The sequence below is a fragment of the Phalacrocorax carbo genome, chromosome Z, assembly GCF_963921805.1.
Source record: "Phalacrocorax carbo chromosome Z, bPhaCar2.1, whole genome shotgun sequence".
NCBI classification, from domain to species: Eukaryota; Metazoa; Chordata; class Aves; order Suliformes; family Phalacrocoracidae; genus Phalacrocorax; species Phalacrocorax carbo.
Genome location: NC_087548.1, coordinates 35096357 through 35121684, shown reverse-complemented (window position 1 = coordinate 35121684; position 25328 = coordinate 35096357). Strand labels below are relative to the sequence as shown.

General features: G+C 38.5%; 1 protein-coding gene across 8 annotated transcripts in view; it reads left to right on the top strand.

The window, feature by feature from the left end:
- NFIB (nuclear factor I B) overlaps nucleotides 1–25328 on the top strand; it is a 182828-nt gene that overhangs the window by 93890 nt on the left and 63610 nt on the right. For all 8 annotated transcript variants that reach the window (XM_064438922.1, XM_064438921.1, XM_064438920.1 and 5 more), the window contains exons 3-4: nucleotides 13474–13527; nucleotides 25028–25096. In XM_064438922.1, the coding sequence (XP_064294992.1) occupies nucleotides 13474–13527; nucleotides 25028–25096 (123 nt within the window). The remainder of the gene's footprint in view (nucleotides 1–13473; nucleotides 13528–25027; nucleotides 25097–25328) is intronic.

Sequence of the window (25328 nt, the reverse complement as noted above, 5' to 3'; positions counted from 1 at the left end):
CCATTCCAGTCTTGGTCATGGGTCTGCAAACGATGTTGATTGAGAGACCATATTTCAGCAGTCTGCAGGAATGATTGAATGAAGTATGGAAACATAGGAAAAAGTGTTATTTAACATGTAGTCGAGATATGTCTATTTGCTGTGGCTCTCCCCTACTAATCTCATGGAAAGATATGGTCCAGAGAATTTGCCTTGTTTTGCCCCATAATCACTGCACTTCTTTTTAATGCCTCATTGCTTAATAAATGTTATTTGCTAATGTGATATTTATTATGTATCTTTAGCCTAGTCTTTTTTTAAAATGCTGCAAAATAGTGATTACATTTTTTTGCACCTGCTGATATTCAAAATGGACTCATGCTAATAAAATTAGGAAGGCAGATATCATTTTGGTGCTGACGTATGCCTTTTTTCAGAGATCTTCATGTGAATGCCTGTAATCTACATTAACTTGATGTTAGGCTGTGGCATATCATTTGAAATGGCACAGGTGAGAGCTGTGCAAAGATGCCCAAACTTGCTGTGACTGAGCCAACTTGTGTGTGGAAAAGAGTGTAGGCTTGCTAGCTTGACAGTCTTCCTAGATTCATGTTTCCTGGGCTGTCTCCTATACACATACACAAACTGTCTAACAAACTGTGGTAACCTGTGGACTAAACTTTGTATAAAGCTTTAGTTTTATTCTTATTGTCACGGCAATCTGTCTTCATGTGCTGTTTCCATCTCCTGAATACTTACATCATGCTGTTATCAATAGCTATGCATATGGAAGTGATTTGATTGCTCATCTGATTAAAATAGAAGAAAGGGGCCAGAGAGTAATGCTAGTGTTTCCTGGGGCGACGCAGGGCTTTAAACTTATAGCAAACTGGCTTGGTATGGAGCATATTTTAGCTTTGTTACATGAACTTAATTTTGAACAATTGTGTATATAGGAAGGCTAATGCCAGAATCACTTTGAAAAAAATTGGCCAAAAAATGTGCTGGCATGTTCTTGGATGCTGGTGGTTGCTTTGGTGCTGGTGGAGCTCTCTGTTGCCAGCCCTGACATTGCCTCACTCTGCTGTGGGTGGGTCACACACCCCTGTTCTGTTCCCATGTGTGGAAGTGCATTGGTGCCAGTGAACAGAAGAGCATCATGTGAAAAGTGTACATTGCTATGGGACAGCTTCAGGTTGGGGAGGATTTGGAAAAAGCTTGGGGCAGGTTGATGATCAGGCTTCTTAACTTTGCTGCATCCTGGGATGAGTGCCTTTTTTTTTTTAGTGTTGGTTTTCTTGGTTTGTTTTCTGCAAGTGTGAGGTGTGAATAGCGGGCACTCTGCAATGCTTGCCTGTCAGTCACACCCACTGGGTGGAGAAACACAGCCCTAGGCCAAGGTGAATTTCATGAGAGAATTGGATTTTCTCATGTTCTTGCCGTTACTGATATCATGCTGCTGCCCTGAAAAGGCTCTATTGTTGTTTGTGTTCCACATTTAAGTAGGCATTAAAAGGATACTGTTTGTTATTCAGATGTACATCCTTTCCTGGAACACTGCTTGAGAACATTTTGGGGCTTTGGAGATTTGCTTGCTATAACAGTTCATAAGGGTAAATATTATTGTCTAACTAGCCAATTGGTCTCATTTGCATGTCGATGCAAATTTTAGCAACTGCATGGAAACCTGAACTACTGAAAGACAGGGTGATCTGAATGAAGTCTAGTCTCGGCATTGTGTGATTTTCCAAATTCACATTAAGTTGCTCAAGCAGCATAGGCAGATTGACTTTACACTGCTCTGAAGTGTTGGCAGCAACCACAATGAAAGGAGGCTGGGCTAGAAAGGGAGCTGTAAGAATGTTTTTTTCAGAAGCAGACAAGGTGTGTTTGTATTTGTGGAATGCAGGGAGGGAAAGGCAGAAGGGAGGAAGGTAAGGCAAAATCTGAGAAGTCCACAGGTTTCCATTAAAGTATTGTCATCTGCTTGAAATCAGTCGTAAAAGGGTCTGCTGTAATTACAGTGCACACACCCGAATGCAGTGCTCTGTGTCTCATCTAACTCCTTCAGGTCAAGTGAGTTTAACCCTTTTGTCCAGGAAAAATATAGCCCAGAGCTGTCAAAGTGCTTGAATAAGAAGATGTTGAACTGAATCTTGAACCTGCTATGTGGGTGTGCAAGGGGGAAAATGATTAGTGTTTTTCCTGGAAGGACAGTGCAAGTATTAAGTTGCTATTTTTTGCTTTAAAGTTTTTAGAAAAATCTAAACTATTTCTGCCAGGAATGCTGTTGTGAAGGTATTGTTGTTCTGTCACTAATGCACTTTAGTCTATAAGTAAGATAACCATCAATCTATATGCATTTATAATTTCAACACACACATGTGTGCACGGATACAAGAATATACAAACTTATTAAAATGGAAAGGACTATTTGGATTAAATATTATCTTATATCTTTAGCCAGCAGAAAGTTATTTTTTAAGAAAAAAAGGCCTTCAATAGGAATGTAATTCCTGCAGTTATAGTAGATATGTTGAATGTCTAAGGTTACTCATTCTGGCTTCGTGTATTGAAGCTGTTGAGTGGTGCAGCCCCCTTTGCTCTCTGCCAAAAACTGAAACTTCTTGATGTTCTGATGTATTTTCAGTAAACTTCTACAAGGTTTTTTAACTCCAAAGGTCTTTTTTATAGCTGCAGACCAAATCAGACTTGATAGGTTTCTCAAGGTCCTACTGTGGTGGAACAGTTGTAAGAAAATAAGCCTTAGAAATTCTGGATGGTTAAATAATGTTTAAGGCACTGGCAAGTTACCAGGTGCAGTAAGAATTCTGAGTTAGTGTTTTGTTTTTGTTTTTGTTTTTGTTTTTTACTTCATTAACACTCAATTTTTACTCATGCAAACCAAAAAAAGTAGTAAGCAATAAAAACAAAAACTTTGGAATTTGAATCCATCCATCTGTTTTTTTTTTAAGATAAAAAGTAGTATCCTTTTTCAAGTATATAATACTCTTAGGTACTGCAGGAACATGTGCCAACATTAGTAAATAAATTGAAATACAAAGAGCAAAAGCAGCCTCTGCTGTATACTGAACCAGCGAGCATGTTTTATACTCTTCGTTGCAGAACTGCAATAGGTATTGTACTTATGTCAGGGAATTTCACCCATGTAGATGCATTAGAAATTAGCAGAAGAGAGGGATATGCTGATGTGTAATATGCAGTAAAAGTTACAGAATTACAAGAGATGCTCCCGTGTGATACTCGCCACAAAATGGCAGACTTATATTGGGAAGGCACAAATGAACATGATCAGATAGGATTTAATATTGTTTTTATAGCTTTTGACCAATGTGACTGCAATGGCAGGGCAGTACTATTGATAATAGGGAGATAGGACGTCTGTGGGAAAAGTGTTCATTAAATTTACTTTGTTTAAAATTTAAAAGACAAGATTTAAACCATGATACTTTTTTTCTTTTTTTGTTACACGCCTTGTGTTTTTTTGCAGAATATCCCTGCCTAAACCCAAAGCTGGATTAGTCATATGTTTCTATTGGTTAGTCAGCTCTACAGTTTAAATTCTCCTGTGGCACATCATATGATTAGGTACTTCTGGTTTTTTATCTACTGTAAAAGTTCAAAGTAGACAGAAGAATCAATACATTGATCTGATTTTTTTTAATCACTTCAGCAACATAACCTACAAATTATGTGTATATACTGCCATTTCATACATTGCTCAGAGAAACATGATCTATGATAACAAATATGTTACTTAAGGATACACAGAACTATTGCATTCCTTATGCCCCATCTCTCTTAAATGTAAATTAATATCCCCGTGTTCAAAAATAACACATAACATCAACTGGCAATCTCAAGGTAAGAAATACTCAGCAATGTATAGGCAGCAGTTGCAAAAATCCCCAACCAGCCAACCAGTCAAAACCAAACCATCACTTTTTTTGGGTCTTTTCTTGCTGCGTTCCATATCTGTTCTGCTAAAGGTTGTGTTTTACCATCAGTCATAAAGTTGAAATTAATTGAAATGAAAACATAGTTGTGGTAGCATTGTGGATCATAAATCAAAATTAGGAGATCCTTTGGTAAATGGTAGAATATTTAGAAACACTACAGTGATGCTCAGCTTGTCAAATCATTAAGCCTTTTCTCCTCCTTTTTCAGAGAAAACATTAATTTTGTTTTGGGCTCCTAAACATAGTTATACTTATTGGCAGAGGTATTACCTCATGTTGTTCTTAGCTGGCTCAAAGAAATACTAAACACTCCACTGCTCTGATCTAATTTTGGAGTTTCCAAGATATGTAAAACCCCAGCATTTTAGTTTAATTGTTGTTTAATTCCAACAATTAGTGTATAGTGCGGTGGCATACTTAGCATTTTAGGAGATGTCTGTCTACAGAATAATAGAAAGGCCTCATGAGCCTCTGCTAATATTTGTAAACTCCTTTGTGGGTTCTTTGTCAGGTGATATTTTAGACTCGTGAAGTAGCATATGATTTTAACTTTCTGAAAGTCTGAAGAATCCGGCTCGTATTACTGTATGTTTTAGTGGAGGATGCAATGCTCTTCAGAGAAAAAATGCAGTCCTATCCTACATTATTTGTTGAACTATGCTTTCTTTTTGTACTTTTAAACCGTAATTTACCATGAAGTGCCTCATCCAAGACTCACTGGAGCAACTTTCTGTTCATTTTATCAGCCTTTGGCTGAGACCCATATTGAACAAAACTAATTTTTTTTCTTAGCTATGGAATCATTATCCTGTCCCTAAAAATATTGCTTTATGTAGTGGAAATGTGTATTTTATCTCCCTGAATTCTTTTTGCTTTACTGCCCTAAAATGCAACAGAAAATGAAATCCTGACTGGATGGGAGTCAATGATAAAACCCACGATCCACGCAGTTCTTAGTAATATACATTGCATGAAGGTGAGGGTCAAGCTTTGTCTTTCACAACATAATGAAGTGGCCGGTTTATTAATTGGCAGAAGGTATATGCAAGCAAATTCCTATTCTTTACACGCAAATATGAGCTTTTTCAGTAATATAGTCTACCATATAATTTCTTTCTTCTCTAAACACCCAATTAAGTATTTCACTGTGTTCTACCTTTTGCTTTTCATTTTCTGAAGAATCTGTAATAAAAGCCCTTTATGATACATAACTTAATGTAAAAAGTTTCTTGGTTTCCAAGAGCAACTTCTGAATGTTTCTGACTATAGCTAGTATCCACAGTATCTTCCAGATGGATAAAATTAAGCATTCATATCTCATCCTTTCCTACTGAATCCAGCAAGTTTTGGAAAGAAACTTCATTCTTTCACGTTCATCCACATGTGGCAAGATACCTGTGTAAATCTCGCTTTAACGTACATGTCAAAAAAGAACTCAACTAATATTATGAAGTATGGGAAACACTTGTTTGAGGTCATGAAAAAATATAACCCTTTTCTTAACTTAAAAATATGTGTGTGTGTGCGTGTGCATACATATAGATATATAATATGTATATATTCCATGCACAACTTATAACACAGCTGGGGAAAGTTGTTCAGTTTTCAAAATGAGCAACATATGGTCTTTGTAAATTGTATAAGAAATATTTTGAATAAATAAGTGTTGTGATTTATTTTACATAAACAAGGGAATTTAAATTAAAAAGATAAATCTGTGCATGGGACATAAAGCTGAAAAGCTGACTATGCTTATTGCTATTTTGGTTCTGGTAAGTGCTTCTAGGTCCTTGAATTTCTTTCAACTATATGAAAACTGGATTTACTCCCAGAGCTCCACTTCTTAACTAGGGCAGTTTAAAAACTAAACAAGGGCTGAGTCAGTTAATTAATTTAAATGAGATTACAAATCAGAAACACATTACGTAATGTTGATTTAATTACCATTTTTTATTTACCTAATTAAAACACTCTGAAGAAAAGTTAAGTCTCAACAATGGCTGGTTGGGTGACTTGGCAGCAGCAGATCTGAACTGCTGATAAAAGTGGAGGTGAGGCAGGGAGCTGGCCATGACCTGTGTGGCTCAGATGCCCCGAACCATCATGCACCTCCTCGCTGTCAGCCCACGTAGTGGGCGCCCCGGTGGTGGGATCGCCCTGACCAACCTGACCATGGTGATGCCGCCTCAGCTGCAGACCCCCACCACTGGGGCCAGGAAGTGTGTCCCACGGGGACAGGTGGGCCCTTGGCTGAAAGGCGCAGGGTTTCTCCTCGTCATGCCAGCCGCTGGCCAACTCATCTGTTGTGGGAGGGCACAGGGGACTGCGGTGAAAGGGGAGGGCTGAGGACTGAGTAGCTCTTTCTGTGTCCTCACTCCAAAGCAAACAGTTTCAAACCAAAACAAAAACAGAGCCCAGCTTCTGCCTGCTGGGCCAGCTGCCTCCCAACAGAAGCACCTCCTTGCCTGAGCACTGAAGGCTTTTGTGAAATGATAGGCCTGCTTGGGTTAAAAACCTGGGTACCTGCCTGAGTCAGCGGGTGACACAGATAAGTACCTTAGCTTTCTGAGGCCAGTAGTCAGCTCTGTTCCGCACTGCCTTCTTCAGGTAGGTGACGGTTAGACGGCAGCACCCTTTCAAGGGAAAGAGCAGAGGTCACTGTTATGGTGGCTCCTGGCTCCTGGTGCAGCACGTGAGTGCTCATGAAACCTACCCTTGTAGGTTCAGCACATCCAGCCTTCAGAGTAGCTCCTGCCACTGCTCTGGTCTCCCAAGAAGTTCCTCCCATGCCTCCTGGGTGCAAACTAATGAAGGGAGCAAAAAGCAGTAGGGATTACTTGCCAAAATAGAGTTTGCACTGAGCACCTGAGGCTTTCTTGAGATTTGAATACACCTCATAGCAGTAGCAACCAGGACTGTTATTTCTGTGTCAACTTAAGAGCCTTTGCACATAGATCGTTTTGGTACGCTTACTTAAATTTGTGGAAACCAGGTCTACAAATGGATCAAAGCTAATGATATGTCTTTGGAAACCTGGAGAATGCCACAGAGCCTCTGCAAGGTGATCAATAAGCAATCCTTCCTTGCATGGCCAACAGGGTTTCCATTGCAGTGTTGTCTGGGAGTCGATGCCACTGTCCCATGACTTGCACCTAAACGTCTAACTTCAGTTCTCTATACTGCTTATTTACCACCAGCTGTATGAATACCAAGCATGTTAAAAACTTGTAGGGCTAGTGCCTCGTATACATATCCAGTGCAAGAGCATTGTACTAGATAGCAGTCTTGGTGAGCACAGAGCAAACTCCTTGCAGAATAAGGGTAGCAGAATAACATTTTAAAAAAGTCACTGCATCTGTGTTTTGGAGGGTTTCAGTCTGGGTGTCATGAACGCATATTGCTAATGGAGTATAAGCTGTTGGGAAAAGATGTGAGTCTTCGTCCTGCAAACTTTTCTTTCTCACAGTGAAGCACTAGTTTTCTGAGGTGCTGCTTCATTCTTTTGTGAGTTGTGGTTCATACCATTTATCTTCAGGGATGTAGGTTTGCAGAATCATTTAGGTTGGAAAAGACCATTAAGATCATCAAATCCTGCTGTAAACCTAACACGGCCAATTCCACCACTAAATCATGTCCCTACATGCCCCACCTACATGTCTTTTAAATATCTCCAGTGATGGTGACTCAACTACTTCCCTGGGCAACCTCTTCCAATGCTCGACAACCCTTTTGGTAAAGAATTTTTCCCTAATACCAGATCTAAACCTCTCCTGGAGCAACTTGAGACCATTTCTTCTTCTCCTAGCACCTGTTACTTGGGAGAATAGACTGAGATACCCACCTCACTACAACCTCCTTTCAGGCAGTTATAGAAAGTGATTAGGTTTCCCCTCAGCGTCCTTTTCTCCAGACTAAATGATCTCAGTTCCCTCAGCCACTCCTCATAGACCTTGTTCTCTAGCAAAGAAAATAGTGGGGCTGAGCATTTTATCACACGAAATCCGTTGGACAAAATTTTCAGGGAAAGTATTTCCATTAAATGTAGTGCTCTAAGAATATATGAAAAGTAAATCCCCCCTCACATTAACATACTTATGAAAACAATTCAATTTCCATGTTTATAGCATCATTTCAGCAGATACTGAACACAATAAAACACTTTCATCTTGTTTATACCATAAACAAACTGGCATATCACTACTGTTGGTGTGAAAATGCTCATAAAATTATACAATAATTCAGCGTCATCAGATATAGAAATGGTGTACAATGAAAGATGTTGCTTTTGCAAAATAAATCATTAGAAGTATTTGGGAAGTTTATCAATCCAATCAATTGCTTTGTGAGGGTAAAATAATTTAGGTAGTAAAAGGTAAGTGTGTAGTAAAATTAGGAAAATAATAATTAATGGTAATGATTTAAGGTACACAAATGAAATTATTTATTTATTTGCTTTATGGATTTTTGCTGATCATGTTATTTGCTTTGGAGGAGAGGGAGATATCTTGCTTTTTTGTTGCCATGAATGCTTTCCTTCCATAACTATGGTCTGAAAGCCTTTGAAAGATGAAGAGTTGATTTGGAAAGTCTTTTCCCTATGAGGACAGCCCAGCAGTGGAGCTGGGGCCCAGGGTGGTTGGGCCGTCTCCATCCTTGAGGGGTTTCATGCCCTGACTTTTTAAAGCCCTGAGGAGATGAGTTTGAACCCACTGCTGAGCCTTCCCTGTGCAGGGACTGGGACTGGAGACCTCCCCAGGTGCCTACCAGACTGGGGTGTCCTGTGTTCCTGTGGTTTTCAGGGGTACAGCCATTTGCCTCAAATTTGTGATGGTAGGTGTCAATGTAATCCTGAAGGATGACAGTCTGGGAGGTAGCTGTGATTGTTGTTCATAGTAGTGACTCTCAGTTGTCAAGTCCGAGGCTGTATAGGTATGCGAAGGCTTGAAAAGCATCAAACTGATACTTACATGGTGCCATATCTCTCTGGTCCTTTATCCTCCCCCATAACCAAATCATGGACTATTCAAAGAACAAGGGTGTATTTACATGCTGGTGAATGATTAAATTAGTGTCTGTCAGCTGAGATTAACTGAGTGCAAAGGCTGTCTCCTAGCCTGTGGCAAATGAAAAGTGAAATGTGTTCATTGAAACCACTGAGGAAGTTTATTTGATTAGTATGATACCTGTGGAGAACCTGCTTATTTCTAAGACATGGCTCAAGAAAACATTTTTTCTTTTTACATATTCTGCCTCTAGTTGTTTTCAATGTTATGCTAATGCAGGGACCCTTAAAAGCAAAATTCCTTGTACAGTATGGGACATAAGGGAGGTATAGCATAACTTACTTTTTAAAGACAGTATCCTCTCTTATCAGCTGAAAAATGAAAGATTAGACTGCTGAGGTAAACAATACTAAAAATCCATTAGGAAGCTGGTGAACAGTAGAGTGACTTTCTTGGCTTTGCTGGGGTGTGCATCCTTCCTGTTGCTGCTTGTTGAAGACAAGGTGGTGCAAAGGGAGAGAGTATCTTGTCCCTCACTGGTGGCAAACCATCAGCTTTTTTTTTTCTCCCTCTGCCTTATGAAGCCAAGAGTGATAATATATCACGGCAGCACCTTTCTCCTAGTGTACTGCAGGGGAAATGGGTGTTTTTTTCTTACCATCAGCAGGCCCCAACAGTCAGTTTTACTTAGCCCTGGCTGCAGTGAGTTGCCTGTGCTCGCAGATACTTATTGGGATTGACCCCTAGAAATGAAAACATGAGAAACAATTCAGTATAAAATACCAGGTTCCTGACTCATCCATTCATACCATCTTCTAAAAGAAAGAGTAATTTGAGATAAAGAGTTTGAATATCTTGGTGGTAGCCATGCTGAATCATGATAAATTATACATAAAGTCTATCAGGGTTACATGAATATCTACCAGATAAGATTAAAGGCTGGCTCGAACTATTCTCATATAAACTGTTCATCCATGGGGCAATAACTAATCAAGGCATCAGCTGCTGACTGTTGGAGCAGTCTGCATCAAGAAGAGCAGAGCAGAAGATACGCTCACCATAGTTGTGAGGTGCATATGAAAGCCATTTTGTGGAAATGGTATGTGTATGTGAACTTTTTCTCTGTAGCAAATAAGTACTTCTGAGATCTGTGTGGAAGAGTTTTTTCAAGAAAAGCACATTGACCGTAAAATTTGAGGAGGAGGTTTTTAAAACAAATAGGTAAAAAAAAACCAGAAAAAACCCAACCCCAAAATAACACACATACACACAAAAAACCCAATCCAAAACCAAAAACCAACAAACCAAACCCCAAGGAAAAAGAATAAATTAGGGGAACTTATGGTTGGGAGCTACCTAAACGACAATGTTGAAAAGTTCAGTTCGATCACATTTACATGATGGAGTTTTATTTGCTCCTCGTTGTATAGCTTTGCTTACCATTTCTAGCTTAGGATTTTTTTTCTTTTTTAAATGTACACTGAATTATTTGGAGGGAAAATTGAATGCAAAGCCACCTAGAAGACAATAAGTTTGGTTTATATCTTTCTCCATCACACTGGAAGAAAAGCCTTCAATTTTTAAACCCAGGGCTCATGTTTTTAATTAATGATCTTGTGCAGATGAGGACAAAGAATGATTTAAAGTGTCTTAACACGCCTTTTGATTCCTTAGTTTCTGTGTCTTTCCAAAAATGCCTCTTACTCCCTCTTTTAGAAGAGCATTGCTCCAGTGTCTCTATTCTGCTTATAAATTAAGGTATTAATACAATTTATTCCTATAATGATCATGGTTCTCTTGTACTTTGCAAGGCTATTTGCATCCAATCAAATCAGGAGAGTGCTTTATAATTACTGACACTGGTAAGAGAATTGGATCGTCATAGGACGTCACATGTCTGTATTTTTCATCCTGAGGATGAAATGCTTCTGTGTGCTTTAAGTGCAGAGTTACATAGGTTGATAGACTCATACAGAACACAGTTCTTTGCTTTCTCAACTGCTTTAAGTGAAAAGTTAGATAAGTTGCTTCTTATATTCAGCTTACAATAATTCTTTGCTTTCTCAAGGTCATTGAAACCCCACTGGCGAATACGATAGTAGCATCTACTGCTCAAAACACCATGGGAGAATCAAGCTGTAAAAATTGTGATTGATAAGTAGTTAATATAAAACAAAGCTAAGTCTGACTAGCAAATTATAATAACTAGCCAACTGCTTATCCTTATAACTGGAAAATTCTTTGCTAAGTCTATCTATTATTACAATATGAAAAACAATTTTTTAAATTACCATCAACCTTTAAATCCTGGATCCAGAGAGTGGCCGACCTGTCAATGAGGAAGTAGGAGTAAACATAAATTGCTGTGCAAGAGCTAAAAAATATTATTCGTTTTGTGCATCTTTTTAGTGAATTTTAAGGGAGACAACTTCAAAGGTTATTTTCTGGTAGGCCTCATTAACATCTTTGTGTTCCCCAAGCTACACTGTCCTAGATTTATTGGGTGCATCTGCTACCAAGATGACACTTCATTTAGCCACACATCTTCAGTAGTTTTACACTTGGGCCATTGCTGTGTAAAATTAATCCTCTCTGATAATCTTAGTTTAAGTAATAATATGTATGTTTTGCAGAAGCAGAGAATGCCTATTAGAAGAGTATTAAAGTTCACCCCCTGCAGGGTGAACCTTCCCATAACAACACAGGGACATATAAAGGTCCATATGCAGAGAAGCATCATATTTTTAGCATTTCTTATAGCTGGTTGAGTTTCCAGATTACTTTGATTTGATTTTTTACAGGGATGTGCTATATCCTACCATGAAAAGAAACAGGCATACTGAATGGCTACATATTGTGTTGTACAGTAGGAGTCTTAAGAGTACCCAAGTGCTCAAACCATGCGACGTGCAGAATCTGACTGGAAGGCCTGCCCTTCATTCTTCCTACCCAGGGTTGAAAAAGAGGAAATTTCATGTGAACTTTGCTCTCCAATAGGTATTTTATTGTGTGCAAGAATGATTTCATTCAATACTGGAAAATTTAGTTGTGTTTTTAATACCATCAGAACTGGGTTTCACATGTGCCTTGGTCTTCCAGTACTCTGGTAGATCCCCAGATGCTTGTCTTCTGTGATTCTGTGATTCAGATGAATTCAGTAGAACTTGAACTGTGAAATGGATTTTCATCGCAGATAATATCTTCTGTAGAATCAAGCTTGTGTTAACTTAAACTGCTAGAGAGATGTGTATTGAACCATATTTGCTAACATAACAGATGATAACAGATTTCAGTGAACTTCTTGTAGCAGGTGGAGGGAATCTCTCATTCTAGGTTGAGGGCTACACTGGCTTTAAGAAAAAGTGGTGGGTATTGAAGGACAAAGTATTTGTTGATATGTGCTTTTCTGCTTTCTATCTTTTTTTTCTTTAATCTGGACGCTGTCAGCAGCAGTGCATTCAAGAACTCTGATTTCCCTCTGGGGTCCATTTGGCAGTAGCAATTTCTGTAGTGCTATGATGCAGTCTTTTGCTGGTCTGGTCCTATGGTACTACCAAGCAGTGTTACGTTTTAAAAAAATTATATTTTTTATTCAGAATGTAAAAATGCTCCATTTTAGATACCTATAACAGAACAAATGGTTGTGCTTCATTTAATTTCTTATTCTCTTTGCGTTCAAGAGTATCTGTCATGTCTTACTTTGTTAGTAACAATTTATTGCAGTGGAGTAAGGTTTTGTTATGTTATTAGTGTGGGAATACAGCAAAAAGTAGATAGTTTTAAAAGCAACTGCTTTTATGAGTAAGGATATAATTTATCATTTAATCTATTAACATGAAATTCCATTCTCCTCTTGATTCATTAAGTGTATGTATCATGGAAAGAACACTCTTTGAAGTCTACAGGGTTTGGGTTTTCTTAGTTTTTGTGTTACATAATCTTCATTTCACAACAGCAGTTCTCACAGGCTAGGAACACAAAGCCTATATTGTATTAAAATGGACAGTCGTAGCTTCAGTGTAGTCCTGAGCCCGTGGAACCAGTGTAGGCCTTTGTGCTTTACGGAAAGGGTAAAGAAACAGAATTTCTCACTGCAAACGCCTTCAGTTGCCTGATCCAGTATGTCTTTCTGGTCATTGCCTGAGAAGAAACTACCTCTGCTTTGCCAATTATGCAATATTATATTTGGGGATGAAGGGAAAGGGGATGAAAAGGTACCCTTGTAGATGTCTTTACAACTTCAGTATTTACCTGAATGACTCTTTTGTCCTTATTCAGTGATCTGTGAGTTCCTCTTATTAGGATCATTGCATCTTTCACAATGTTTCTGCTTCTGCATAAAATGGGTAACTTATAGTGTGTTTGTTCAATACTGCCTTAATGTAGAAAGTCAGGGAAATGACCTTTAAAGAACAAAGTTAGGTATTAGTTTAATAGTGGAGGAGGGTATTAAAAGGTTGTGAGATACTTTCAAAACAAATTAGTAAAACATTTCTTTCATTTCTTTATAGATTCTGGACAACCAGGAAGTCCAAGCCACAATGATCCTGCCAAGAATCCACCAGGTAAATATAAGTTCCAGAACATGTGCATCTAACATTGTTTGAGAACAAAGATACTACTGTTAGTAGTTAAAGAGAGCACAATTGGTCAGCAACCTATTTTGCACTGGTAAGTGAATATAATCCGGACAAGCTGTGATTATTTTAGTTCTTTTAAACTGGCAATGCCTTAGTTGCAGCTTCATCAACATTCGTTTAAGGAATTTTTGTTACTGTTCACAGTTTTTAGAATTTCATAAGTGGAGATGAGCAGAGGAGAAAGGAGCCAAGATCCCAAATAGCTTTACTTTTATAAGTCTTCAAATGCTACAATCATTCTTTTATGTCAAACAAAACAAAATTGACCTACCTCTAAAGTCTGTGACCTGAGCTACCATATTCTGTACTTTTATTTTATACGTGCATTATAAAATGCAAATATGTTCATTTTTTATATTTTCATATCAGCTCAGTGCAGTTTTTGAACATGTAAATTGGGCCATGCTAGTGACACTTAGAATTTTTTTGAGAGAGGTGTCAGTGTAAATAATCCTTTAAAGGATTCTCTAAAAATAAAAATTCAAGAGAAAATAAAACCCAGACTTCGCTGTTCCACACTGTTTAGACCAAAGGTTCTTTGTATTTTCATGGTGGTATCCATCTAATCACTTGGGTTGTGCCAGTAAGTCTTGTAAATATTTTTTGTTTTATGAATTTTATTGAGGGTAGGACAAACAAGTGTGACAGACATATTATCACTTCTTAATGAGCAAGGAGTGACTCCTGCCACCACTGTCATGCTGTATCTTCTCATTTTGGCTCTCAGAAGAAGTGTCTATCTGAAATAAGCTGCAACTAACTCAGTTTGCTTTTTTTCTAAGTGCAAAATGAACCACGCTCTAACCAAGAAGTAATTGTGTGATGCTGGGCTGTTACATATACATTAATATTTCTGGATGTGTCCAAATGTTAGGGAAAACAGCCTGCATTGTGGCTGTACAATTTTGTACCACACATACGATCAAAGTATTCTCTACATGTGGTGGAATATGTCATGTGTGTTGGATGTGAATAAGCAAGAGTGGGAGAACTATCATAGATCGTTATAAAACCCCCCATATTCCTATATTATAAAAACTGAAGCGTGCATGGGAAGACTGCAGATGTGTTTGTTTTAGAGATATAAGGGCAGAACAAGTCAAATAACATTATAAGCTCTTTTTCAAGTGATTTTTTAATGTGATTTTTTTTTTTTTGCAAGGGATGATGCAGGCTTGAAATCACTTTTGGCTGGAGACTTCAATGCTGTTTCTCTCCAAACTGTGTGGGATGTTATAAGTAGGCTTTTATTTCTCTATTAAATACATGACATACATAAATTATGTAGGATAGTGGTTTAAAAACCCAAACCAGCAAATTTACACCTAAAACAAGCCTGAAAAAATTCCTCACAAATAATCACAGTTTTGTAAAACTTGGAGCATTTAGCTGTAAAACATTTATTTTTGTTTTAGAATATATCTGTGAGTGCAAGAAAAGCCAAATGCATTACCTCTCATCATTTTGAAGGATCCTTTTTAGCCTCTAGGTTTGGGAAGCTGAAGGCATGATCTGGAAACTGATTTTCCACATGTTTTGAAATTCTGTTTTAAAAATACCATCTAGCATTTGGAGTAGGAAGGTAGAAGTACTTATTCCACTAGTGAGGATCACATCCTTTAGTGAGTCTGGTCTCACCAAACCTCAGTCTCAACCCCAGGCTACTCCAGCAAGTAGTAATCTTGCTGCCAGCAACAGAACCCTGGGGAAGGCAGCAGACAAGCTATATTGGCGTTCTTTTGGCAGGTTTGTGGGGCAAGACCAGATGCCCCAGTGTTTGACACACAAAGTGTCCCAGAAGGTACAGGGAGGTAGAGGGCAGAAGAATCTGTTGCTGGTTTCTTCATGTAACTTTCTGCTTGAGATTTGAGCATAATACTTTCTAGTGCTTTGGAGTCTCTGCTGGCAATATTATTCCTTTATCTGCTGCCAAGTGGGGATAGAAAATGGAAGCTGTGCCTTGCTTCCCTTGAAACCCTTCGTTTAAGCAGAGACAGAGGCATAATTGAATGTCATCTGTCTACTTGAGGATTCATGAACTTCTAGCATCATTCAGCTTCCCTTTGTGATAGATACTGTCTTGGGGTTAAACTGGCAGAGAGAAAGTGTTGAGGTTTGTTGGACTGCAGAATACAGGACTTCTGGAGCTGTGCAGGAGAATGAGGGAGTTGCACTCCATTCAGGTTGTGTGGGAAGAAGACTGCTTTCCTGTTCGTTCCTATTAAACCCCACAAGTCTTTTATTATTAGAACCAGGCAGTCACTTCTGTCAGAGCCCCAGAGGATATCCACTCTGAGGTTTGTTTTCTGTCCCAGGCCAGGAGCATGTGGACTGGCAGTGCCAGGAGGGTTTGTTCTTCTATCATGTTTTGGTCTGATGCCTGTATGTCAGGGAGCCAGGGCGTTGGCAAGGGATAGGTGCTGTTAGCTTTTGGATGCCACTACTTTCACAAAGACATTGCCAAGGAAGAGGAGGTTGGAAACCGAGTGGTAGTTGGCGACGCTGCTGGTGTTAAAAGTGGGTTTTTCTAGGTTTGGCTAGACTGTTGCATTCTTTAGGGTGTCTGGTAATTTGCTGTCTTAACCATGGTAAGGGAGGGTAATGTCACTTGCCAAACAAAAGAACATTAAGAGCACTTGCTGGAATTCTTTACAATAAGTTCCTAAAAATACACTGAATACTTTGATAGCATAATACAGTACTAAGATGGTGTAGCTTATGGTGAAAGTGGTATGTAGCTTTTGTAGAAAGATCCAGGGATATCCTCCTTTATTTTTCAATAACTTTCATCTGGTATATTTTTAAAGAATGAAACTTGCTTTTCTGAGAGGTGGGTTGTAAAGGTCACTCCTCCACAGGGGAACTGAACTGAACTGAGAGAGGAGAAGAGCTGGAACACTACTGTTGTCTGCATCAGTCATTAAGTTCCTGGAATCTAAAAGTTTGTTATGCTAGCACAGTGCTGTTAAAAGTTTACATCGTTTCAAAGGGAGAAAGACATGTTCATGGATCCATTGAGGGTGACTAAACAGATAGGGGCACACCTGGATTAATAAGTTTTAAAACTGAAAATACTTGCAGCCTTGGGCACTATCAGTCAAAAAAAACCCCAAACCCAAACCCCAAATACTGTTTCTTAGTATTCTGCTGGGCATCTGCTCAGGGGTGCTGCTGAAGGCACCTACAAAGGTGTGGGAAGATAGGTACTGAAGACAGAAGGAGTGATCTTTCAGTAGGTTAATCTGTTAGGTGTAAGAAAATTAGGAGGGTGAGTAAAAAGAGAAAAACATCCAGAACTACTAGTAAGCTAATGATGTTGACACCATCCATAACAATTTGGTCTCCAGTGATACAATCCTTACTAGCTTGTTCTTCTAGTACAGGATTTTCTGGGTTTTATTCTGCTCTGTTTTTCTTTCCCTTACTTACTGCCCGTTGGCCACAACTGTTTGACATTAATAAGGTTACTTGCTACCTGCCATGGGTGTGAGGTTGCTGCTTGGCAGACTTTATTTATACACCAGCATTAACACTACTGTGTCCAGTTGTTGCTATGTTGCTCAAATCTTAGAACACAGCCTTAAGCTACTAAAAGAAATAGCAATACTGATATAGTAAAATATTATCTTGATATGACAATAGGATAGACAGTTGAATACAATTTGAGGAATCAAGAGAACTGGAAACCTGAGGAAGTGGATACCAGTTGCTACTGGTGCTTCATGTCCTTCATCTTTTGTCTTCTGGATGGAGCTGGGAGGAGAATAATCTCCCTTTGTACAGGCCCCATCTAGATTTCAGAGCTATTCTTGTCCAGCATTGGGGAATACAAAAGATGACTTTTCAGAATGTGCAAAGGAAACCTAACCATCCTGACACAGACATTTATGAACCTCACTGGAGAGGAAAGACAAGTGTGTTCAGATTTTTGCTTTTATCCAAGCAGCTGAGTTCATAGGTTACTAGAGCTATATTTCCTGGCAAGTGGGTCTTACTATTTTTTTTTTTGTTTTGTTTTTCCCCTGATAGAATTTAACCCACATTAGCTGGCCAAAGAATATTTCCATATAAATTTTGCAAACTCTAAAATGTCAGTCAGGTCTGAATGAGGGATGCAGGTGACTCAGGTTTGAGTCTGTGTGCTGATGAATATTACATTATTTGAATGGGGTGACACACTTCAAGACAGAGAATTGAGAAACTGTCTCTCCACCTTTCATTCCTCCCCACTGTTTCCCTTCTTTTCTGCACAGTAACCTATGATATGTTGTCAGGGAATTTGTCTAGTGATAAGATCCGTAATCTGAATGAGGCATAGGTATAAGAAGTCCCAACCCAGCCTCACTGTTAACAGAATTGGTTTCCACCTTCCATCTTCACTAGAAATTTTATTCTGGGAATCATTTCCAAAGAGTACCTGGGTGAAATCACCATCTTTTTTTTTTTTTTTCCTAATTAAAGAAGGTGTTGCCAAAAGGCTTGCAACTAACCCCACCTACCTCTTAATATGCAAATCTCTCTTGCAGCTGTAGAGCCCTAAAGGCTTATTTGCGCTTTCATATGGGCTAGCAGCCATAGGGAGATCAAGCCCTAAAAAGTGTGTAATACATTTGCCTATATATGACTGTTTTAGATGGAAGTATTTAAGTTTTAAGTTTTAGAATGTATAGTTTCAGAAATAACCTCTGAAGAGTAATGTGGTCTCAACCTTTGCTCTCTTTTGGAAATGCAATAAGCAAATGCCTTTGAGTTTTGAATGACTCAGAACACAGGTGGTTTCATTGTTGTATTGTATTGCAAGTTACCCTCTTGTGGATGGAGAATTAGTCCCCTAATTAATAGGAATAGAACAGATATTTCCTGTCCTCATCATAGTGAGCAGCTTTTCTTGTGGAAGCAATGATGCCATAGCAGCAGTTTGGGGATTCAGACAGAATTGTATTTAAAAAAACATATATTCACCTTGCTTTTTCAGCATGGGAGTGGGTATTCTGAAATGCATGCTGTTTGCCATATGCCTGCAGCCATGCCATCTCAGATAGTGATCTTCAAATAAAACAGGGCTGGGTTTGGTCAGGGCTTGATTTTCTGTGGAGTTCTCCCTTTCCCAAATGCTCTATGAATTAGTAATGCCAGTGATTGAGAGGTGATACTCTTCCTTGTCAGCCTTTCAGCCCTGAGCCAGGTGGGGCATTCTGGGGCCAGTGCACAGCTGTGCTATCTCAACAATCAGAAACCTGCGCAGATTGTACAGCCCTTTTTTTAAAGAGGAATAGTTTTTGGACTTGCATGCTGGTTTGAAATTTAATGTGGGTAACTATTACTGTCTACCGGTTTAGGATTACTTCTGAATTTTTATTTACATCGGCTATCCTTTATGAACCTAATGTGTAAATAAATGTTGCTGTGATCAATTCTGATGCCGTGTTCACTTCTGGTGCCATTGTGTTCAATGATGAACACATTCCAAGCATGCACAGAGCAAGAATTTACTCAAAACTCTTACGTTACCAGTTAGAATTCCAGAAACCTGCTTTGGCACCAGAATATTCCTTTTCAATGCCTGGCAGGCCTTTAGCTGTTAAAAAGCAGCTCCCCCAACCCCTTTTTAAGTCTTGGCTGTAGCCTGTGCATAACCTGAGACCCTCTGGAGTGGAAGGCAGTATGCATTTTATGTTAGTTACCTTTTCCATTTCTTGCTAGGTTTCGGGCAACTTACTTCTTGGATTCCAGTACATGGATTCCAGAGTCCATTAAACCAGGTGTTTACTATGTCAAATTACTGCAGCATTGAAGTATACTATAGTTCTGGTTATTAACTTGAGAGTGTTGAAAATGTCATTTGTTTTTGCACAGGCAGCTTAGTTCCTTATTGTGCTAAAAAGTTCAATAGAGTTGGGGGATCTTTTTGCAACATGTTTGTCTCCTGTCTCAGTTACAACATTATTGCAACTTTCAGGAAAAAAACCAAAACAAACTGTGGGTATGCAACAAGGCCAGAGGCAATTGTGTGATAACCAAAATAGTCTCATTCTCTGGACAGACCTTAGTTCAACTGTTTCAATTGACATCACAGCTGAAATCCCTGTCACTTCTTGGCTCATGTTATCCATCCTTAACTGCCTTTAAGAAATTCCAGTTCAGTGGGAACCTGTTTCTGGTACTCTTTTTAAGATACTGGCCTCAAAATACATGCAATAAGAAAACAAACTGCAGATCTGCTTACTCTATGTTAACTTACTATGAGCAGTGTGAGACTAATTTTTCACTACCAGTTCTGACTGTGAATTAGAATCTATATTTCAGTAGGATTCATGCTGAAATTAAAAAGCTTCCTGTAGAAGATAGATATTGCAGAGAGCAGCAAGAGCTGATCCTTAAAATGTCAGTTTTCAAAGACTCAAACAAAAGAAGCTATGCAGTGAAATGATTTAATCTTTAACTGTAGCAGTTTCAGAAGTCAAACAAACCTGTAGAGCATCCAGAACATTACATTGCATAACTTAAAGTCAAGGTACAGCTCTCTGCTAGTATTTTGTACACCAGGTTGAAACTTCCAGCCTTTCTTCTCACAGTAGCTCCTGATGTTGAACCTTTATCACTGCTAGCAAGTCTATCTACTGCTGTATAAGTCCTCTTTTTAAAGATCCAGAAATAATGGTACAGTAATACAAATTGTTTCCTGCACTGACTGGATCCCTACTCCTGTTTCATAAGTTGCTCAAAATCAAGGCTGTATCAGTGAAAAAATTAGATGTTTAATGATACCAGGAAGCAATTTTATGTTTTGGCACTAGTCAATACCCAGCAGAATGTAAACAGGCATTCTATTCATAAAAGTACAATTAAATCAGAAGACATAAAAAAGGCTGGTTAAAGATTTGTAAAGCCAGACGTCACTGCTAAGCTTTTAAGTAACGTGAGAACAAGCCCTTTACAGTACATGTTAGTGCAAACTGAAAATATTTTTTAGTATGTTTAAACAACCTTTTTTCTTCCATTTTTATCCTTAGCATGGTTAAAAGCTATACTTTAACTATACTTAAAAGCTATACTGTAACTCTATAAGATAACTGTAGATGTATAAGAATTACAACAGAAAAACTTCTACAGCAGCTGGTATTACTGAAAGTTTCTCCTGTTACTGACTGTAGGAGGGGAGCTTGATCAGAACTGCTGCTGGGCTTAACCTATTTATCTTTCATCCTTGATGGGACTGGTCTGGTAATTGCAGTATTGTTTGAAAATCTATTTTTCAGAAGCAAGTGATTTGTAAAAAAGGTAAAAAAGGCAAGACAGATTTTATATTCACCCTGTACAAAACCTAAAGCCAAATACAGAAAAAAATCTGCTATTATTTATGTGTTTTGGAAGTTACTGACTGTTTATACAGAATTGCACTGTAGTGGTTTTGGCAGAAATGTTCTTTTTGTAGGACTCAGATTTTTAAGAATAATGACAATTAGTGACATGCATTTCAGAGGGTGTAATCTCTCAGGCAAGGTGAGTTTTAGTAAATGATGATACTCAGTGCTTACGTTAGACAGCAAAGTCTTGTCATGACCATCAGAAGATATAGTAAATCCTCTGTGAGGAATATAAAAATAGACTGTTATCAAGTGCATTAGTTTCTGTACTGAAACATATCAGAAACACACTTATATGCTAATTTAAGCCTCTTTAAGATATTAATGCAAGCAATGCATTAGGGAATTCTTAATCAAAAAACCAGTAAGACCTATACCATACAGAATGCCACCACACATATTTTTCTTGCATGTAGTGAAGTAATGTGAATATGAATGTTAACTCTTATTGGGAGATCAGCTTCACAAGGTAAAAGGCAGTGTCTCACACCAGTTTACAGTTGTCCTGCTGCATACGGTCTTGCTGTTTATCCTTTATCATATGTACAGTGCATGTTTCTGCAACAAATTGCAGCAGTTTAATGGCACAAAACATTTTCCTATTGCACAGCTGGAAGCCAAGAACTGTTCTGTAACATAGCTACCTGGGTCATCTTCCTAGCTAGTTAAAACTGTTGAAGTCCACTGGTGCTGGAACTGAACATGCTCTGTTTATTTTTCTGCACTTGGAGGAACCACTGGAATCCACCTTCCCAGTTAGGATATCAGGCTCAGGATGAATCTGCTCAGTGCCTGTGAAATGGACTGTTTATTGTTGTGTCAATTTTTAAATAATATTTTGTCACATTATGTAGAGAAAAAAGTCAAGCTGTTTTTTAAGTCGATTGAGATTGACTATAGCTGCAGTTTCCCTCTCTCCAAAAGCCAGACAAAGCATTTGCCAGTATCTGTGGGTGTCATTATTTTTGGACCATCCAAGGCAGGGTGAAACCTGGGTGAAAGACAGTGATTCATCAGTCAACAATGCGTCCTTCTGTGAGGGGGTGATAAATAGTGGTGCAACTCAGTGGCAGAATTTTCCCCTTCTCCCATTTCATTATCACAAGGAGAGAAACAAGCTGTATTGATCTTTATGTTATGTGGGTATTCTCAGTACTGCCAGTGAGAAAAACTAAGAGTTCACGAGAGAAGGTCGAAGATTAAACATGTGTATCTGTGTGTGTGTGCACATACACATATATACATCTGTGTTCTTACATATAAAATCCTACGTAGGCATTTTCTTTTTTTTTTTTTTTAATAATAGCCCTGGGGCTTGTTCTCACTGTAATGATAGCTTGGCTAATCTACACTTTGGTAACGTTCCTCTCAAGTTAGCCTAACTTGAATGAAAGAAATTGTGCTTCAAAGTAGTGGTATTTGGATAAGCAGCAGAGAAGTTCAATCTTGTCTCTTTACCAGCTCCAGAGCTGGCTGCATGTTTGTACACTGGCTTTCAGCCACACTTGAGTTACAGGCCAACTAAAATCAAGAAATAAAGTTTTTCTTTGGAAATCTCCCTTCCATGTACAACTCCAGACTGTTCTTGCTGGAGGAAATAGGCAGAGAAGGGGAAGATTGCCATTGTCAGAGGAATTATTAGTGTTCATCCAGCTTGCCCATTTTTAGGTTAAAAGAATGAAAACTGAGGAAGAAGGGAAAAAGACACATTAACATTTTGCAATTTTTTATGATATGGGTATGCTAAGCTCTGACAAATAAAAAAGTAAATATTTGAAAAGCCATGTCACACAAAAAACATGGAGAAAGGGTGCAAGAAAATGCAAAGGATGAAACAGAAAGACTCTTTTTTCTTAGAAAATGGAGATGAATAAGGTTTCAGAGTGGCCTGCAATGTCCAGGTGATGGACAATGAGAGGGGAAAAAGTAACGGGTATGGAGAGAAGCTGTAGAAAATGAGAGGGAGAGGAATGTGAAAGGAATTGAATAAAAAAGAGATAACCTGCAGAGTTACTAGTGGAAATAAAGGCAGGCAGGGATATTGTATGAAGTAACATTGACTGGAAGATGAGAAGATGATGGCATTGGCATAACATTTTTCAGGATGATCCCACAGGCCTGTGGTGCTCTGCATGTCCACTGCACTTGTTCCTGGGATGGTTTTCCAGCTGGGGAAGACTGCCATTCGCTTATAGGTGTAACAGCATAACAGAAATGTCAGGAAATGTGCTCAGCTGGATACATTCACTTTCTTTCAGTTTAAGTTGTCAGGTCCATTGTTTATACCTGCACTGTTAAATAATATCAGAGATGCTGGGTGAGGAGGCTCTGTGGCATCGGGAGTTTGGCCCCGAAAAGTACGTAGAGGTTTCTCCAGATATACCAAGGACAAATCTCTCAACTGAAGTGTATGGCTTTTACAGTCACTCTTCTGATTGTAGTGGCAGTATTTTCATAAATTACTTGAAGATGAAAGCAGTAATTGCCAAAAGAAACCTAACGTATTGAATCATTGTTTTCCAAATCAGTACATATTCCAGTAGGTGCATTTTTTATTTGTTTGTTATGTTAGTTAAGACATTTAGGGTGCTTTTACTCATTCAAACATTTGGAACAGAAAATTGACAGTGTATTGCCAAAAGAAAAAAGCTGTGTTAATTCTGAAAAGAGCCTAGAGAAACCACAGTATGGAATCCTTAGTACACTGTTTCACATGAAAGCAAATAAAAAAGTAATGCTGTTGGAGCAGCAATGTACACCAAGTATAGTTCTAAATGTTTCTGTTGGTAAATGGTTGGTGTTCCTACCTGTCAAGGCTGTGATGTCATGTAATTTCAAATTCAGTCAAGTCAGCTTATGCAGAAAGTATTGATATGAGACTTCCACAGAAACCTGGGTTTCTCAGCTCCCTTTTTATAAGGTTATCTAGTTACACTACTGAGATAAGTCTTTATTATCAGCTGTTGTTGCACTGCAGTACTCCAGGCTGTGAGCGGCTGAGGGAACTGGGATTGTTTAGTCTGGAGAAGAGCAGTCTGAAGGGAGACCTTTTTGCTCTCTACAACTACTTGAAATGAGGTTATAGGGAGGTGGGTGTTGGTCTCTTCTCCCAAGTTACTCATGGTAGGACAGGAGGAAATGGCCTCAAAGCTGCATCAGGGGAGGTTTAGAATTTTTCCTAATGGAAAAATTTCCTTACTGGTGGTCAGACATTGGAACAGGCTGCCCAGAGAGGTGGTGGAGTAACCATCCCTGGAAGTGTTCAATAAATGTGTAGATGTGGCACTTTGGGACATGGTTTAGAAAGCATGGTTCTGTGGCATTGATGGTTGGACTTGATGATCTTAGAGGTCTTGTTCAACCTTAATAATTCTATGATTCTATCAATTTCACATCAGGGAAAGTATATAATATACATTCATCTTAGAATAAATAAACATAAGCCAAAACAATAATACATGGTTTCCTAAATATAGGTTTCTGGATATATAATTCAGAATGTATATTAAAAAAACACTTAATAGCTGAGCTGTTTTATCCAGTTCCTGCTTTTGCTGGAAATAATAATAAAACCCTCATCTTGCTTCAGAGGTGATGATTTGGTAAGGAAGGTGGTAGTTAAGGTAACTATCAGCAGTGTAAGAGTTAAAAACCTATTTAGCAGAAATCTATGTAAGCACAGAACTGCTCTATGATGAAATTGCTTAGTGTGGCTGATACAGATCTTAGTTTACTACTGACTTAAAAATTGAAGACACTAATAAAAGGGACTAGTTTTTAGACTTTTTCTGGATGGTTAGCGAGGTACTCAGTGTATTATTTGTTAGTTTTCATACACATATTAAAGAACTGTTTTCTCACAACTCCTCAAGATTTTTCGTATCTCTTCCTCAATTTCAGCTCTCATTAGATCCTGTGATTAGCTTTCAGTGTACTTTGGTCTGTGTATTATAATTCTGGGACTCTGTTGATGCTGCTGTTAGCTGGTGTATAAACTTACCTGTAGTTATTTATTAATGTTCTCATTATACTGATTATGGTATTGTGATCTTTTTCAGTGTACCTTGAGGACAGTTTTGTAAAATCCGGGGTGTTCAACGTGTCAGAACTTGTGAGGGTGTCCAGAAGTAAGTAATCACTTGCATTTAAAAATTTCAAAGGCCTGCTGTAATCAAGTGAAGGTTTTTTTTCTTGGAAGTTTTTTTTTTCTCTCCAGGATATAAGATGCATAGGAAATGCCTGTAAGCATGCACAATTTTGATATCTTTGACCACAGTATTACAGTTCATCTTGCTTGTGTTTGTAATAAAACAAACAGAAGTCTTCTTTTGTCTCTTCAATATTTAAAGACTGAATCAA